The sequence below is a fragment of the Cydia splendana genome, chromosome 21 (genome assembly GCF_910591565.1).
Source record: "Cydia splendana chromosome 21, ilCydSple1.2, whole genome shotgun sequence".
Lineage (NCBI taxonomy): Eukaryota > Metazoa > Arthropoda > Insecta > Lepidoptera > Tortricidae > Cydia > Cydia splendana.
In genome coordinates, this window is record NC_085980.1 from 5,018,251 (window position 1) to 5,035,987 (window position 17,737).

At 37.6% G+C, this 17,737-nt stretch overlaps 2 protein-coding genes across 3 annotated transcripts in view; both read left to right on the top strand.

Annotated features, from left to right (window-relative positions):
• LOC134801171 (disintegrin and metalloproteinase domain-containing protein 12-like) overlaps window positions 1-8,403 on the top strand; it is a 107,777-nt gene extending 99,374 nt beyond the window's left edge. The window contains exon 18 of the mRNA XM_063773718.1: window positions 2,188-8,403. Within this exon, the coding sequence (XP_063629788.1) occupies window positions 2,188-4,399 (2,212 nt within the window). The 3' untranslated portion in view covers window positions 4,400-8,403. The remainder of the gene's footprint in view (window positions 1-2,187) is intronic.
• Window positions 8,404-10,506: 2,103 nt separating this feature from the next.
• Window positions 10,507-12,760, top strand: LOC134801114 (heat shock protein 68-like). 2 transcript variants are annotated; one of them, XM_063773643.1, is made up of 2 exons: window positions 10,507-12,477; window positions 12,511-12,760. In XM_063773643.1, the coding sequence occupies exons 1-2, from the start codon at window positions 10,629-10,631 to the stop codon at window positions 12,567-12,569; spliced, it is 1,908 nt and encodes a 635-aa protein (XP_063629713.1). In that variant the 5' UTR covers window positions 10,507-10,628; the 3' UTR covers window positions 12,570-12,760. The 2 variants fall into 2 exon arrangements, with proteins under 2 accessions (XP_063629713.1, XP_063629712.1); XM_063773642.1 differs by having other exon boundaries at window positions 10,508-12,760.
• The last annotated feature ends 4,977 nt before the right edge of the window (window positions 12,761-17,737 follow it).

The following is a 17,737-nucleotide window of genomic DNA, read 5'->3' on the forward strand; positions in this document are numbered from 1 at the left end:
TCCGCAATGTATCTAAAATCGCATGCGAGTTCGCGCGCCGTCTAACGGGGCCCACTGATTAACAGTCCGCCGGACGGTATCGGCCTGTCAGTTTTTCGGAACTGTCAAAATATTGTTCTAACTGACAGGCCGATACCGTCCGGCAGACTGTTAATCAGTGGGCCCCTTAAATCAGCCCTAATTCTGGATATACAAATATACATATAGTTAATGTAAGAAGTTAGCTTAGTAACCATGCATGTTTTGTGGGATTTGTGGTTTGCGTTGTCGCCCGAATTAGCTTGTAAGACCAATATGTAGTTACCGCAATTTAAGTGGAGACGAATGGAACGAATGGTATTTACTTATATTAATGGCAGTATAAAAAAGAACGCAAATTATAGTTCGTTTTTTTAGCATTAGATAAAAGGTAAACAATCTTGACGTGTCTTTTTATTGAAAATCGTTTTTGAAAAATAAGTCATTTACGATTAATACATTATTTTGCTTTCATAAGTAATAGTTACTGATTTTTAAAAAGTGTTTCTCAATTAAAAGACACGTCAAGATCGCGTAGTCTTTTTCTAATGCTAAAAAAACGAACTGTAAATAAAATTGTGCTGGATGGACATTGTGTGCGAGACCTCAACTTATAGTGCGATGACGAATTTTTTAACTACTAAAAAGGTTTTTCTCATTATATTATAACTATTCTATTATCAATGTAGATAAAGATAAGCTTTAATTGTAAAATAGTCAATATGCCAAAGATTTACGAATGTTTTTACTAAAAATCTAGATATTTTTCTATTAAAATTTTATAACATTTCTGTTTCTTCTTTTCCTTCTTCCTAAAGATGTTACCAGTTTTTTTTGAAGTGAAAACTTCTTTAGAAACTTCTTAAAAACTCGTATCTTGTTCTGTCAATCTAAAGAAAAATGTGGTACCTATATATGGAATACACACATAGTTACTGTTTTTTTAACTTTGAGTAGTTGTGTGAGATACGAGATTTTTTCAAAGTAGTGTCGAAATATTGCAACTACATAAGCATACACATGAATTATCAGGCGTGGCTCACTCCGCGATTTCGTCGCTTTGCTACAGGTAGCTAAAAGTAACTCCGTTCCACACCAATTTTGGTGGCTAGCCATAAGTCGCGCGTGGCGCTGTTGCCACCTAGCGGCCATATCTGTCACGATCGTAACAGACGCGTTTTGTTAGAGAGTGAGTCTTCTGTACTTAGTACTATTATTTATTCTGTGGTACTATGTAAATTCCAAATATTATGTTTAGAATCCTGTATATATTTTGGTAGACAATAATTTTATAAAAAAAACTGGTACCATTTAATATATCTTTAGTTGGTGGTTTGGGTTTTCTGCACTTTGGTGAGTTGTTACACAAAACGTTTTCATTTACTAACAGTTTGCATGCTTTTGGATTGAATTTTATGTATTTGTATAATTAATTATTTGACAGTGCATGTTTCTTGATTAGTAATATAATATTAACACACTTTCAATAATGAGTTACTTCTGTAAATATTTTTTTCTCTATAACTACTAATAATTTAGCATTTATGTTTTGTATTATGCATGTGGCATGTAATAAGTATTCAAAATGTAGGTATTAAGTAGAGTTTTACTGATATAAGGATGTAATGTGGAAATCTTTATTATAGAATGTCATAAAGTAGGTATTATGGGTGTCTTTTGATATAAGTTACATTTTAGTTTAGATGTGGAAAAGTATTATCTTGCAAGGAATATCATGTATAAAACATTAATTTTCTCTTTTAGTTCACCGAAAATCGCATTAAAATAATTGAAAGAATTTACGAGTCCTACTTAAAATGAATCTTGAAGCTGAACATTATTTTAGGGATTTACGCGTGTCATAGTATATTATCTCGGTCCCATATATTTTAGACAATATTTAGGAGCCATTTTAATAATTTACAGCAGAACTCGGTTCTTTTAACAACTTAACCCTTGAAGTGGCAGGAACCGACTCCCGGACAATTTACATAATTTAAATAATTAAAATAGAATCGAAATTCCAACAACTCAAAAGTGACGTATGCCACTTGAAAGGTTATAGCGTTTCATTAAAATATTATTATCACCGCATGGTCCTAGACAGCATAAAATGTCCATATCTAAAATTCAACTACATTTCATTATACACAATTTTTATCCTTGCAGGGTCCAGTCACCAAAGAGCAGCCTCCAGCACCGCATCTCGCTGGGCGCGCACAAGCTCGCGGCCAACTTCACGCCGCAGCCCGCGCCGCCCGCGCCGCGCGCCGACGACATGAGCTCCAGCCTGCTCGCCGACACCAGCCCGCCGCCCCTCAACCCCACCGTCAACTTCTTCGGAAACTTCAAGGGCTTCTCTCTCACTCCCATCGAGAAAGAAGAGGAAAAAGAACAGGTAAAAGAACCCGTCAAAAGCGCGAAGATCACCCCCGTACATCGGAGTGGAAGCAACAGTAACAATTTAGCCAACCAGGGCGTTTTAAAGCCAGTTCTGCGCAGCGCGCCGCCTCTCCCGGTCGTTCCGAACAGTCCGAAGACCAGTCCGTCGATTAAAAGAACCGGGAGCTCCGTCCAGAGAATAAAAGCGCTTATGAATGCGGAGAAGGAGGATAGCACCCCCGTCATGGCGACCCCGCCGCCGCGGCCGGTCATATCCAGTCCTATACTCGAAGCCTCCACTTGTACCGCGAAGGAGTTGATATCCCCGCTCGGCTCGAAGACTCTAGGCCCGGTGCGAGCGGCCCCGAATGTTCCAACTATGTCACCGGATTTACCAAAGAGACCTTTAAGCATGCACGCGAGTACAGTCCCCCAAAAACCGCTACCCGAAGAACCTAAGAAGGTCAAAGAAGGCATATCTTTAAATAGGATAGCGTCTTTTCTAAAACACGACAAGCCTAAGGAAAAGGAGCGCAATCCGGTTGAAAGAAGCCACTCGCTTCCAAAAAATCCTATTCATCAGATAAAAGTACCAAAATCAGTAGATAAAGTTGCCCTAAGGAATCTACAGATATCAAATCCTATATTACAGAAGGGAATAGAGCTCCCAGTAGCCACAGTACCGGTTGTGTCAGATTCTGAAGACGCGGAAGATCCGAAAGCGTTCGTGAATAGGACTCAAAGTATGAGAGCGGCTCCCGTCGTGCCTAAAGCACCTTTACAAACCTTCGGCTCCATGAGGCAACCCTCGGGGGCCCCGCGACCTATTTCAGGAGTAGGCAGACCCACTGCACCACCCCCACCAGCACCTATTGAAGAAACTCCAGTCTACCAGAACCCTAAACCGATAGATCTTAAACAAACTGACTATGTTGACTGTATAGAAGAAAAACAGGCACCTCTCGCACATATAGATGAAGAGTCAGGCGATAATATATATGCTATTATTGAGGAAAGCCCTGAGAAGCACTCTAAACCCCTCCCCGGTGTGCCCCCGCCTATAAAAACAATACCCCAAGCACCACCAGTAGGATATAACACTCCAAAACCAATCCCTTGTAATTCTGGGAGCACAGAAAGCATGGGTCTCCTAGGAGAAATAGTAGACGAAATTCAAAACAGGAACTTCGATTCTATATACTCGGCTTCTACTTTGAGAAAAAAGAAAGGGAGGGCGAAGGAAAATGAGGGTGATAGAGATAGCACGTATATGAACACAGCGCCGGAAAGCGTGTATAGCAACTCTGGAGGAAAAAGTGTCGCTTCTACGACTAGCAGTGGCTACTTACATCCGTCGGCAGTTAATGTTCCTACGTATTTGAACAAAGATAAAGTAGAAAATAAGGAGGAAAAAGCGCCGCCTTCTCCAAAAGCGAACTCAAAAATACCACAATTCGCAAGACAAGTGACTCCGCCTAATTTAAAGACTTTTAAAACAGTCCCGCAGTCACCTAAAGCTACAAGTAAAATAAATCAGAAAATCACAAATAGTCCTGACGTTGTCTCTAGCTGTGCTGTTGCTGACAAAGCGGTTAAAGCACCTGATGTTATAAATAACAATAAAATAAGTGATACTCCAAAAGTAGCTGCGAAACCTAGCATCACAGCTAAACCGAACGACAATCGACCACCTTTGCGACCCGCTCCGGGTGTCGATAAAAAACCAACAGTCAAACCTACACTTAAACCGGTCACTAATATAAAACCTCAAATAAACCGTACAAATTCCAAAGTAGACTCTAACATAGCTGCCATAGCAGACAACATTAATAAAAACAAACCTAAAGTGGTCCCTAAACCGACGGGTTTACAAAGAACAGACTCGAATGTAAAACCTAACGCTAGTAAACTGACTTCTAAACCGTCAAACGTCGCGAGTTTGCAGCAGAAATTTGAAAATAGAAAATCGATAGGCAAGGAGCCGGTAGCTAAGAAATAGTTTTAAGAAAAACTGCTATCGTTTTGTATAGCTTGAACAGTTTTATTACTCGGCGAATTTTTGCATCGATACAGTCAAGCGCTGCCCGAATACAAAAAATAAAATTTTACTTGCAGACCTTAATAAATTAACAATTTATTTCCATTTAATTTATATAAAAGAATTTCGTTACACTATGTAATCCAGTAAATTAAGCTATGTACGAAAACTTTGTCCATTGACTTTGAGTTTTAAATTAGTATACAATTTAATTGGTATCTACCTTGTAACGAATAGTCATACATTATTGTAGGTATCGATCGTTACACAAAGGAAACAATTAATTTGTTAAACTAAGTTTTTACTGTGTTTATTAAACCATCAATGATGAAGCGCGACTGTATCTCTGCAAAACGTCGTGACGACGTGAATGACTTTTAGCATATATACATAATACATAAGTAATGAAACAAGTGGCAGCTAAGAAACAAATACATCTAGTCTGATAGTAAGTAAACCGACACAGACGATTCGAAATAACTATGTAATTTCCCGGTACTAAAATGACATTGCAGTTTAGTACGTCTACTTACGGTTTAATTAATTACATTGTGTAACTAAAGAATATTTTCGTTACATAATGGAATAGATTTCAGTAAATGGAACTTATATAAACTAGAGCATTTTGCCTTTTTATGCTTCATAACGTGTCAGTCGTATTTTGAGATCTATTTTCGGAATGTCATGTAATAATAATCAATATAATTGCTGGTCGCCCAAAAACGAAATTGTGTGACGCGTCATTCCAATAATTTTGTGTCAAAAATATCACTTTCTGGCACAAAATAAATATGCAAACATGAATTTACAAACATGGGCTATATATGTAGTTTATTTCGATTATGTCATTTTGGTAACGGGAATCTATCGAGTTTAGGTACGTTATTAGGTTTAACGGAATATTTTTGTAATATCAACCATATTTGACATTATTTTAATGTAATATAGCCTATTTAAACTCAGTGTTCATATTTTGATAGTGTAAAAGCATTTTGACGAATAGATGATTATTAAGATTAAAATGTATAAACGTCTTAATATATTTCGATTAAGATTTGTATGGATTTTTCCTGCTTCCTTACGATTTTTAAGCATTTTAAAAGGGCAGTAAAATTCATACGACAATAGGATAGTTTAAGAGATCTCTGTAAATAATTTAATTGTAATTTTGTAAATTTTCTTTGGCGTTTGTGATTTTTAACATGAAGTGTCTTAAAGTCGTACATACAATAAATGGTTTAATTGTATTTTTATAAAGACTATAAGTAACGTTTGTGAGTTAAAGATATAAATTTAGATGTGTGTTTGTTGAAAAAAATATATAAAGTGATAGCAGAGATATGAAGTAAATGAGAATTTCTTTTATTTTTTGCCATTTTTATATGTTGTGACCTTTTTTGCCACTTTTGTGTTATATCTACTCCGAATCACGATCTCTTTCGATCCTAATGGGATAAAAAAATGTCACAGAGTGTTTTTCCTATTGTGTTACCATTTCCCCATATACTTTGTATGGCGGTAACAAAAAATAAGTTTGAAAAATGTATAGACATTTTTGAACACTTTTCTCCTATAAGGATGAAAAGGACTCGCGATCCTGACTAGAAATAACACAAAAGTGGCAAAAAAGGTCACAATATATAAAACTGGCAAAAAATAAAAGAAACGCTCAAATAATACTGATAATCTCAGTACATTTTTTCGTCACTGTTAAAGTTAGTCCAATACATTTAGGCGAGATAAATAGACACCAATTCGGAACGCAATTTGGTATAGAGATTACCAGTCTTTCTTTATTAACTGTTCTCTGGTGATAGTAATATTATGTTTCCATGCCTACTTTCTTTTTTCATCCTCAGTCTGGTGCTAAGGCAATAAATAGTTTATTTCTATACCACAGTTGTATCTATGTGATGAACTATTTTTTATAGTGGCATGATACATGTAATGTGTTGTGAGATCCAATGTAACTTTAAAATAGTAACAATATCTAAATCGTTATAAAATATAGTAAAATTCATGTAGTGATATTCCAATTCCCACTGCCAGATTGTTGTGTACAAATCAGATGGTGCTGACGTGACGTCACAAAATGGAAAGTAAATTCACATAACTTAATTACATAATTTATACATTACATCGAAATTAGTACTTGCAATATATGTAACACAATAGGAGACTAAACTAAGATATGGTTTATAAAACATTAGTTGGTTAAGGCCTTATTTTTCTGCAATTTATATACTCCATAATGTAACGGAAAATACTTATTAAATTTATGGTAGAGTTAGACCAAGAAAAGACTGCAGCGATTTTGCCCACGCAGTGCACGTTAAACTTCTATGAAATTATGACGTATAAATAACACTTGCACTGCGTGGGCTATCATAATCGCTGCAGACTATTCTTGGTCTAACTCTAATAACTTTCGTTACACAACAGAATAAATTTAAATGTAGATTTAAGGCATTAACTAGCGTTTTTCAATCAATCAAATTCTGATTTTTGGATTAAAAATATAAGGATAAAATGTATGGAAGCAAATTACAAATTATTCATGAATGTGTATATTAATACTTAAATTAGAAATTATTAATTATTTTGGCTTTTATGGCGATATCTTATGAAGACTGAACCCGTCGAAGAAATTAAAGTGATGCTTTAGCTGCTTATAGATATTATTCGAAATAAGTAACGTATGTATTTACAGAAATATAAATGGCAAGCAATGTGACTGTATTTTAGTAAATTGCACTGAATATTGGTGAGAGATTCGCATTTATTATTTGGAGTGTTTTTAAAAGGTAGAGATAGTCTGTGATTGAAAGATATAATCTGACAAAAAAGAGTAGAAATTAAAAAGTGGCAATACTGTAGTGTCGTCGGTTTCAAATCAATCCATATGTCGTAGGCCGATCGTAAGATCAGGCATATCGTAATGTTCCTGTGTAATGTTTTGACGACAGTCACATCAAACCAATACATAGGTAAGATAGGTTCGTTAGGTTGCTTCAGATGCCCGAAGGGCAAACTGCCCAGAAATAGGAGCCCCGCGGGGCTCCGTCGACTCAGGGAACAAGTCAAAGATTTTCACGTTTCACGATATGCCTAGGAATTTCACGATATGCCTGATCTTACGATCGGTCGCCGACATATATAAGAAAACGGGACGACACTACAGTCTTGCAACTTTTTAATTTCTACTCTTTTTAGTCAGACTGTAAATACCTAATTCTATTAAAGTCATGTTTTCATTTACATATATGTAATCTATCTTTTTCTAAAGTACATAATCCTAATCATCTCACGATATGTCTGACTCTTTATAGAGGCGTGTTTGGTCGCTAGAAAAGGATAGATATTATATATGCGTTGATAACCACTAATGAATTCAAATATTCCTTTCAAAAATTCCTTTTTTTATTTTACCTAGACCCAGTGTTTTTGTGTAATAAGTTGAAATAGAATTAGAGTTAGACCAAGAAAAGTCTGCAGCGATTTTAATAGCCCACGCAGTGCAAGTGTTATTTATACGTCATAATTTCCTAGAAGTTTGACGTTTAAAATAACACTTGACTTTTCTTGGTCTAACTCTAACATAACGTCATATTGTATAATAATACACCCTGTGTTACTTCTGTTACTCCATAGGTTTTGCTAAGTGAGCTCGAAAAGTACATAACTAGATGTAAATAGGTACAACCAAAGAATAAATAAGTGCGTTTCATAATTCAGCTAATGTGATGTTTGGTTGGTTATAATATAATAAATAAGCTTATTATATACTCAAGACTGTGAAACATTCACATATTGTTTAAAAAAGCACTAAGTTACTTTGACCTTAACACACTTAAGGCATTTTTAGGAAAAGTTACTTAAATGTAAATGGTCACTTCTTTATAACCTAAGTTTCTTTGGTCCCTAGTGACGCGGATGTTTTTGAAAATACACCAAATTTAAACTTATCTTTTGTTTTATTTTTCCAACTATCCATCCATTTAACTATTAGCTGGTTTGTTAGTGCACGACACCTTGCATTTTGTGACTATGCGCTGAAACTTGGCACAGTTGATTCTTAGCTGGTCATGAGCAGATACAGACCGGGAGCCGTCGAGAGCCACCTCTCATTTAGTGGTGGGGAGGGGGGAATGTTCGACGCTGCGGCGCTTCACTTGGAGCAACATTTCTCTAAAACTACCCATTAGGGCATGTAATATATCATTTTTGGATAAATTGAGGATGAGGAATTTATTTTTAGAACAAAAACAATGCACTTTCTTACAAACAAAAAAAAACGAATAAAGTAGAAAAGACTAAAAAATGTATTATTGTTTTTTTTTAATCACCAATTTTTCTTAGGTGTAGCAGGAATCTGATAACAAAAAATACAGTCGTAAAGCTACACTTATTACGTTTAAAAAAAAAATATTTTATTATACAAATCTGTTGATAAATGGGAGATAAAAAATAATATTAAGCGTGGGTCAGAGTGATCTCAATGCAAAATATTATTAAGGTGGGAAAGTTACTTATAATTTGTTCGATTTGTTCTACAATCTTTTTTTTTTGTTTTTCATAAATAACTCGTAAACGGTAGCCTACAGAAAAAAAATATGTTTTACTTAAATAACCTGTTTCAGATTTCTTATAAAATAAGTGCTACTTTTTTTCGCTAGGATCAATATTAAAAAAAAATATTGAAGGGAGAAAATAAATTCTAAGGTCCCCTTTTTTAGTCATTCGTAAATAACTCGTAAACGATGGCCAATAGCAAAAAATGTTTTATTAAATGAATAATTCCGTACACGGCGGGAAGAATTGGTAACTCGCGGGAAAAAATTGAAGAAATTTGAACCTTATGTAATTTTATTTTAAGTTCAAATTTCTTCGGTAGAATATCTTGAGTTATCAACTTCTTCCCGCCGTGTACGGAATTAACATAAAATTTCCTACAAAAAAGGTTATTCAAACTTTTTCGCTAGGATCAATAATTATTGAAATGATACAATTCCCGGCCAAACTATGTGCAGGTGAAATTAATTCTAAAATCAATAACAATGGATCTTTAGTATTCGCGAGTTTTCTAGAAACTTCAAATCCCTCGTTCCCGCGCAGTTCCCGCGTTATCGAGAAGGGTGCGTCGTCTCTTTTCGACATACATAAACACAGATAGCGCTATCTTGTACTGTTTCCGAAGGTTAATGATTCATGACGTAAATGGGTCGGTGATACCAGACTAAAAAGTAAAATTTCTGCAAATGACGATCGGGGCAACTTATGATAAATCCGTATCCAATAGGGAATATTACGCGAAACTCTGCGTAGTGGACGCTACTACTACAATTACTCACAATCTGAGGGTCTACCGCAAACGAGAGAGTCGAAATTTTGTTACCTAACCTCTATCGCTCTTGCTTTGTCTATGTCAAAAAAGTTTAAACACAGTATGTATAAGCTCAAACCATCCATCATAACCATCCTGTTAACACAATGAATCCTTGTTACCTAATTATAAAGGATCAGAAAATGCGCTTGTGAAGTTGCAAACATGTCCTCTCACCAGGCAAGCTGTGTGCTTGTTTCAGTTTGCCACCGTCGTGGAGTATAAAACATAAATATTATGAAGTCTTGTGTTACAAGAAATTTTATTTTATTTCAAAGAACAAAATTATTTACATAGACTCATACCAAAGTCATCCTTATCTGATAAAATTTTACGAGTGAATGTCACTATTTTAAATCAATCTAGATTCTCTAGACACATTATCAATATTGCAATCTATCCTATTCCGTTTAATTTATTTACCTTATCTAAATAAAATTTGAACAATGTATTTAAAAATATTGTCATAAGTTAAGATTTTTTTATTCACCTGGTATTACTACAAGATCAGCCATCGCTTTCTTACTCACTGGAAATTGATTGTCTATCTTGCTCTACAACCCCGAACAGTCGAGAACCGGCATCGACCCCATTGGCCGCCGAACAGCTGCCGAGAACAATCTAGAAAATTCTGGGCCGTGATTGGCCGTTTACCGAGAGGTATATAAGCCGCGGTGCGTTGGCGGGAACTCAGTATTAAACTAAACACGAAAGCGAACGAACGAAGTTGAGTGGTGAAAACCTCTCGAGTTATTACGACATATTTCTTGGATCAAGAAGTAATTGAAGTTAAAATAATTAATAAAAATGCCAGCTGTAGGAATCGATCTTGGAACGACTTATTCCTGTGTGGGAGTTTACCAGCACGGAAATGTGGAGATCATCGCGAACGACCAGGGCAACCGGACCACACCATCCTACGTCGCGTTCACGGACACCGAGCGACTCATCGGCGATGCTGCGAAGAACCAAGTCGCACTAAACCCTAACAACACGGTGTTCGACGCAAAACGACTAATTGGACGCAAATTTGATGATCCGAAGATTCAACAGGACATGCAACACTGGCCGTTTAAAGTCGTCAGCGATTGTGGGAAGCCTAAGATTCAGGTTGAATTCAAAGGGGAGACGAAGAGGTTCGCGCCGGAGGAAATCAGCAGCATGGTTTTGACGAAGATGAAGGAGACTGCAGAAGCTTATTTGGGCTCAACGGTGCGGGACGCCGTCATCACAGTCCCGGCTTATTTCAACGATTCTCAAAGACAAGCTACAAAGGATGCGGGTGCAATAGCAGGTTTGAATGTTTTGAGAATTATTAATGAACCTACCGCCGCTGCGCTCGCGTATGGCTTAGACAAGAATTTGAAAGGCGAACGAAATGTCCTTATTTTCGATCTCGGCGGTGGAACTTTCGACGTATCCATCCTTACCATCGACGAAGGCTCCCTGTTTGAAGTAAAAGCGACCGCCGGCGACACCCATCTTGGAGGCGAGGACTTTGACAACAGACTCGTGAATCACCTCGCTGATGAATTCAAGCGGAAATACAAGAAGGATTTGCGAGGCAACACTAGAGCGCTGCGTCGCTTGAGGACGGCCGCCGAGCGAGCGAAGCGCACTCTCTCATCCAGCACCGAAGCGACGATAGAGATAGACGCGTTGTACGAAGGCATTGATTATTACACTCGCATTTCTAGAGCGCGTTTCGAAGAGCTCAACTCCGACTTGTTCAGAGGAACTCTAGAGCCGGTCGAGAAAGCTCTACGCGACGCGAAATTGGACAAGAGCCAAATCCACGACGTAGTTCTCGTCGGCGGCTCGACTCGCATACCGAAGATCCAGAACCTTCTACAGAACTTCTTCGGCGGCAAGCAGCTGAATCTATCAATCAATCCTGACGAAGCTGTAGCGTACGGAGCGGCAGTCCAAGCAGCCATTCTCAGCGGATCCAACGATTCTAGAATCCAAGATGTTCTATTGGTCGACGTAGCACCATTGTCACTCGGCATCGAGACCGCCGGCGGGGTCATGACCAAAATCATCGAGCGCAACTCTAAAATCCCGACCAAGCAATCCCAAACCTTCACAACTTATTCCGATAACCAGCCAGCTGTCACTATTCAAGTTTACGAAGGTGAGCGTGCTATGACAAAAGACAACAACTTATTAGGCACGTTTGACTTAACTGGGATACCGCCTGCGCCTAGAGGAGTTCCTAAAGTCGACGTTACCTTCGACATCGACGCTAATGGCATCTTAAATGTTTCTGCGAAAGAAAACAGCACGGGACGAAGCAAGAACATCGTCATCAAGAACGACAGAGGTCGTCTGTCTCAAGCGGACATCGACAGAATGCTAGCAGAAGCAGAACAATACAAAGACGAAGACGAGAAGCAAAGGAAGCGAGTAGCAGCCAGGAACCAACTGGAAGCTTACGTCTTCGGTGTGAAACAAGCTTTAGATGACGCGGGTGACGAATTGAGCGAGCAGGACAAGAATACGGCTCGCAGCGAGTGCGAGGAGGCGCTACGATGGCTGGATAATAACTCGCTAGCGGAAGTCGATGAGTATGAGCATAAGTTGAAGGAGGTGCAGAGGGTATGCTCGCCAGTTATGACTAAGATGCATGGTGGCAACCAAGGAGGTATGCCTGGAGGTATGCCGGGCGGTATGCCAGGTGGCATGGGAGGTATGCCAGGAGGTATGGGAGGCAGGAATGACGGTCCCACCATCGAAGAAGTCGACTAAACATCTAAATAAATATCTAACAGGATTTTCAGTCATGGATCAAGCCTTATAAGGAGAAGGAGAATCGAAGGCCCCACAATCGAAGTCAACTAAACCTCTATTTGAGTTGTCGAATTTATTTCATTCAAAATCTGGTGATATTAAGACAGTTATTTTTATTTGAATAAATGAGTTTGAGTTCCAAACGTAAATATTTTGTTTTTACTCTAGCAGTCTGTACGGAGCAAGTGTTTCCATAAGGCGTCTATTAGGGAATATATGGCGCACCTAAGGGTCAGAGCTAGGCCCCTCCACCGCGATCGCTTTTCCGAAAAGAAAAGTACGGTCATAGTGGAGGAGCATTTAACCTTTAAGGTTCCGTCACACAGGCGCGTTTTCCAGGCGGGGCGTGAGCGTTTTATATGTAAAAGCGGCGCGCCCCGCTCACGCGCCGCCCGCAAAACGCGCCTGTGTGACGGAGCCTTTAGGCTCACCGTACTTGCATTTTCCGAATAAAATCAAGCTAAAGGCCGTAACACACTATCATCGCACCGCACCAAGGTCCTTGTGCGACGCACCAATAAGTAAGAGCGAGAAAGAAATATCGCTTTCTCGCTCTTACTTATGGGTGCGTCGCACAATGACCTTGGTGCGGTGCGATAGTATGTTACCACTATAAGTTGGCAGCGATTTGGATAACACCTATCAAAATTGCTGCTAACTTAGTTTGGTCTAACTCTAGACGATAGACGAAGTTTTTCTTTGCCTATGAAGACACTTGCCCCAACTGACTATGTCCTAATTATCCTATTATGTAGATTCAAAATTTTAATATATATAAACCTAGATATTAGATCGTCAGGTGACAACAAAACTCGGTAATTACTAAAAAAAATTATACAAAAATCGACCTTATTCACCAGATTAAATAAGGTCGACCATATTAGTACCAACTAATATGGTTCACTATGGCCACAGAATAATTAATAGTACTATCGTACAGAAAGGAAACTTCCTACAAAAACGAAGTTTGACAGCGGTTCAGGGTCGAATCATGCTGTCTCTTTCTAATATATGGCACTATCCCTTTCGGCTATTTAGGGTTGTCAAAAATCAAGTGATTATCTTATCTATGGTCGTGCACGCAAAAGGAAGTCAAGTGGTGCCAACCCTAATAATTGCTCGGAGCAATGCTGAGGCCCTACCGTGAAAATCGAACGATAGAGCGCCATCCGCACGTAAATTAGTTCGAACGAACCAACTGAAGCCTACCGGGAAACTCTTTCGTTTTGGCTTACGTCTTTCGAATCCATAGAATTGACCGACGTGAATGGAATGAACGAACCTAACGTTAAGTGTGCATCACACTTCACATCCTACGCTGGGACATAAAACCGGTAAATTAATAATTTACTTAAAACTGAGTTAGATATACTTAAATAATTAGTTTTACGTACTTATAACGTACAATGATACTAAAAACCTTCGTAGAATAAGTTTTAATACCAATTTAACATTTTTTGCTGTTTGTCGAATATAATTTTAATAGATTAAGCAGTAGTGTCAAGACTGTCAATGTCAAATTCATTGTTTACTGTCTCATGGCTGTCTTGATGTCGCCGATGTTTGTCTGTTGTACCACATATTTTAATATTATAAAATTTGTATTTACATTGAAAAGGTAAGAAAATCTTTATCTTGTCTTTAAAAAAAACTTTCTAAGCAGAAGAAATTACCGTTATAATTGAAGTACTTGACGACTTTTTGAAACTATGTATCACAATGTACCTACTTTTGATTATTTTAGTTGCTTTTAAACATATAAATTACTTCCTAGTACCCGATAACTTTCGAAACTACATAGTTTCGTTGCATACTTTTGGTTACTCTCGCTCGACTTATGAAACAAATAAGAATAAGATACTTGTTAAACAGTGAACAGTTGTAGTTTTTACATAAAATAATTATTTTAGCAGTTTAAAGGATAATTTTCAATCTACCTATTATTAATATTTTCTCAAAAGTAATTTATTTTATTACTTTGTAAGTTCTTAAGGTCAAATAGTCTATTGATTGTCCGAAGCTCCTGTAGTGGTTATTTTAGAAAAATATGCTCTAATTCATGTGTTTTTTTAGTTCCAGACTAGTGGGAATCACAATGGACCTACAGTGAGCACCCTGGCAAGGAATATGTTCAAGCTTATAGCTTCCAGCTATTGCTGGAAAATGGAAATTTCTATAATGATATGGAGGCCAACAAAGGTAGGCATTTTTACTGATTTGGATCACAGTAACGTTTCGTACTCATGAAACTATCCTGATTGTGTATGAGATAATCTACGATTTTCTTTCACTTTCATACTTTCTTTGAAATAAAAGTGTCTGCCCAACGCCAACTAGGTACATGGGTACCTACTTGCCTAGATGCCAAGTAGGCTGGCTACATACTTATATATCCTATACGTCATGCTTTAAAGGTCTACAAATGTCTAAATTATAATAAATAAGAATAATTAGATTTGACATATAAACTTAATTTCAATTTCACACCGTTCACTGGAGTATGGTTTAATACAATAATTTGTATATATCTAAACATAATTCTTGTTTTTATTAACATTTCCACAGACTCCAGAGCATGTCTGGCAGCGCCTCATAGGGCTATCCTGCCCTCGACTCCCAGTCTACCAGCCGCGCCGGTCCGTCGCCTAATCACAACTCCAACCCGGTCAACCGCAACAGGAGCCACAACAATGTGAGGTGGTGCTGGAGATGAAGGTGATCGAAGCCAACTTATACACCCGCGAACTGATGCGGTGGAAAAAACTTTGGTCTTTTTTTAACATTAATTTTATAACTTTATTTGCTTAGACTGATTTGAAATATTCTTTATTGAAAGTGTATAATGTATATAGAGATTTGTCCGATTTTTGTTAAAATAAAAATAATAAAATTATACGCAAAGTATATTTTATTGAATTTAGCTATTTTTATCAGTACACGGAAGCGTCACGACTATATCTCGCAGATCGTCGGGCAGTGGTCGAACACGTAGTTGGGAGATTTTCAATAAAAAGTTTGTCTTCACATTAACAATGTTTTATTTATTAATTTGTGTAAAAAATTTAACAATTTTACCAGGCTAAGGGTTAAGGGTTATATTTCCCACGTATGGCACTTCAAACATCTGTTCTATTTTTGATGAGTAAAACATTCAATTGTCATTTTCGAAATGTCAGCCTGGTAAAGGGTTAAAATTGTATAATTATATTTTAAATATTAATATAATAAAATTCGGGACTAACACATTCAGCACATGCACAAACAGGCGGCAAATGGGCAGAAGCTTCCTCCTCCTCCCTTATTGTCTACATTCGAAAAGAGTTAGTCAGACCAGGATATTAAGCGATTTTTATAGCACAGACGCGCAAATGTTATTTAAATACATAATTTCATAGAAATTTGGAATTTAAAATACACTTGCACGTTTGTGCTATAAAAATCGCTGCATACTTATCTTGGTCTCACTCTAATGTCATTTACATATTATTGACTAATCATTGACTATGTTTATTTGCACATACAAGAGTAAGAAATAAAATAGCCTACCTAACCTTATAAAATTATTTATCATAGGTACATTTATAACCGTTTCGGTGCGGTTGGCACGACAGGCGTGTCATCAATGATTTCAACGTGTGGCGCATGACACGACAGGCGTGCGATCATATTGTATGGCGTAAGGCACGCCTGCCGTGTCATGAAATAATTGTTCGCCGCCACAGCCAAAAGTTTTCGAAGTTTACACAACTCAGATATAATATAACATTTAGATTTTTACATTACAAGTCTTATATATTTCGTTCGTGTGTTCCTTTACGAGTAACATGTTTGCTTATCGTTATATACTATACTACTACACTGATTGTTTTGTAACAAAATTCTGCCATGTAATTTTAAAAAAATAAACACACGTATTATACATCTTTAAATTTTAAAGTATTCTATCTATCTATCTTTGTATATCTACATCATTTATATCGATGGTCAAATATTCAGAACTATACTAGACAAAGTTATGCAATCATAGTTAATAACACAATCGGCACAATCTGTGTCTGGTTAAGACACATATTTTAAATCCCCCAGAAACAAATGTAATTTATTGTACCTGCTAGGTATATTACTCCGTAGTCAACTTGGCCAATACAACTCTTAGTGCTGCTAATCGTGTATTCGTTTAACTAGCAGGTACAATAAATTACACAATTTATTCCTGTAAAGGAGGCGATTCAAATATATGTGCCTTATTATCCTTATGCCTTACATTAGCTTTCTAAGGTGAATTTAATAATTACCACAGCATGGCCTCATAGGAAATAAGACTAGTTTGCTAGCCTCTGCTTACATAGTAGATAAGTCTTAGTCTTCTTCTATACTACGTAGGTACGGGGCATTGGGTAATAGTTGCATTATCAGCTGGTAATGTAGCTCCTTGAAAAGCCGGCAGTGTTATTTTCATCGCCGTCGTCGGGAGTACGGTCATCGCGTATAGGCACAGCACGGATCACAGATCAGACAGTAGTGGCCATGGTGGTGGTGTAACTGAAACATCATAAGAACTGGTATTAGAATTATTACTATACTTACTATGTACTAATATTACTGTTTGACATCTTCATTACATTACTAGGAATTTCATTATTATTTAGAACAGCGGTAGGCAACAGGCGGCCCGTGAACCTCTCACTTGCGACCCGCGAGCCCCCTTGGCTATTTTGTATGTAATATTGATAAACGACAATGTTTGATAAAGTAACACATATTAACAAAGTGCGGCCCGCTTCAACTTTTTAACTACTATGTGGCCCTTGGCTGCTAAAATGATGTCGTCATCATTTTATTAGGCAGTCGTCCGTTTTATACCATTTATATCCCTTAGCTCAGTACTTATCATCACCATCGCTTGCACGCATTAGCCTAGTTAATTTTAGATACCATCAACTCTCAATAGTCCTTACACCCTGGCGGATGCTGCCTCTGCGTGTGTTCCATGACGCGGGCAAGGGCAGCATCCGCTCGGTTTACCCCTTACATTTCATTAAGTGTCAAAAGGGACTCACGTGTTGCCTACGGCTCCGCGCACGCCTCCCAAAGGTCCGGAACACCATTGTTCCGTGATGGAAAAG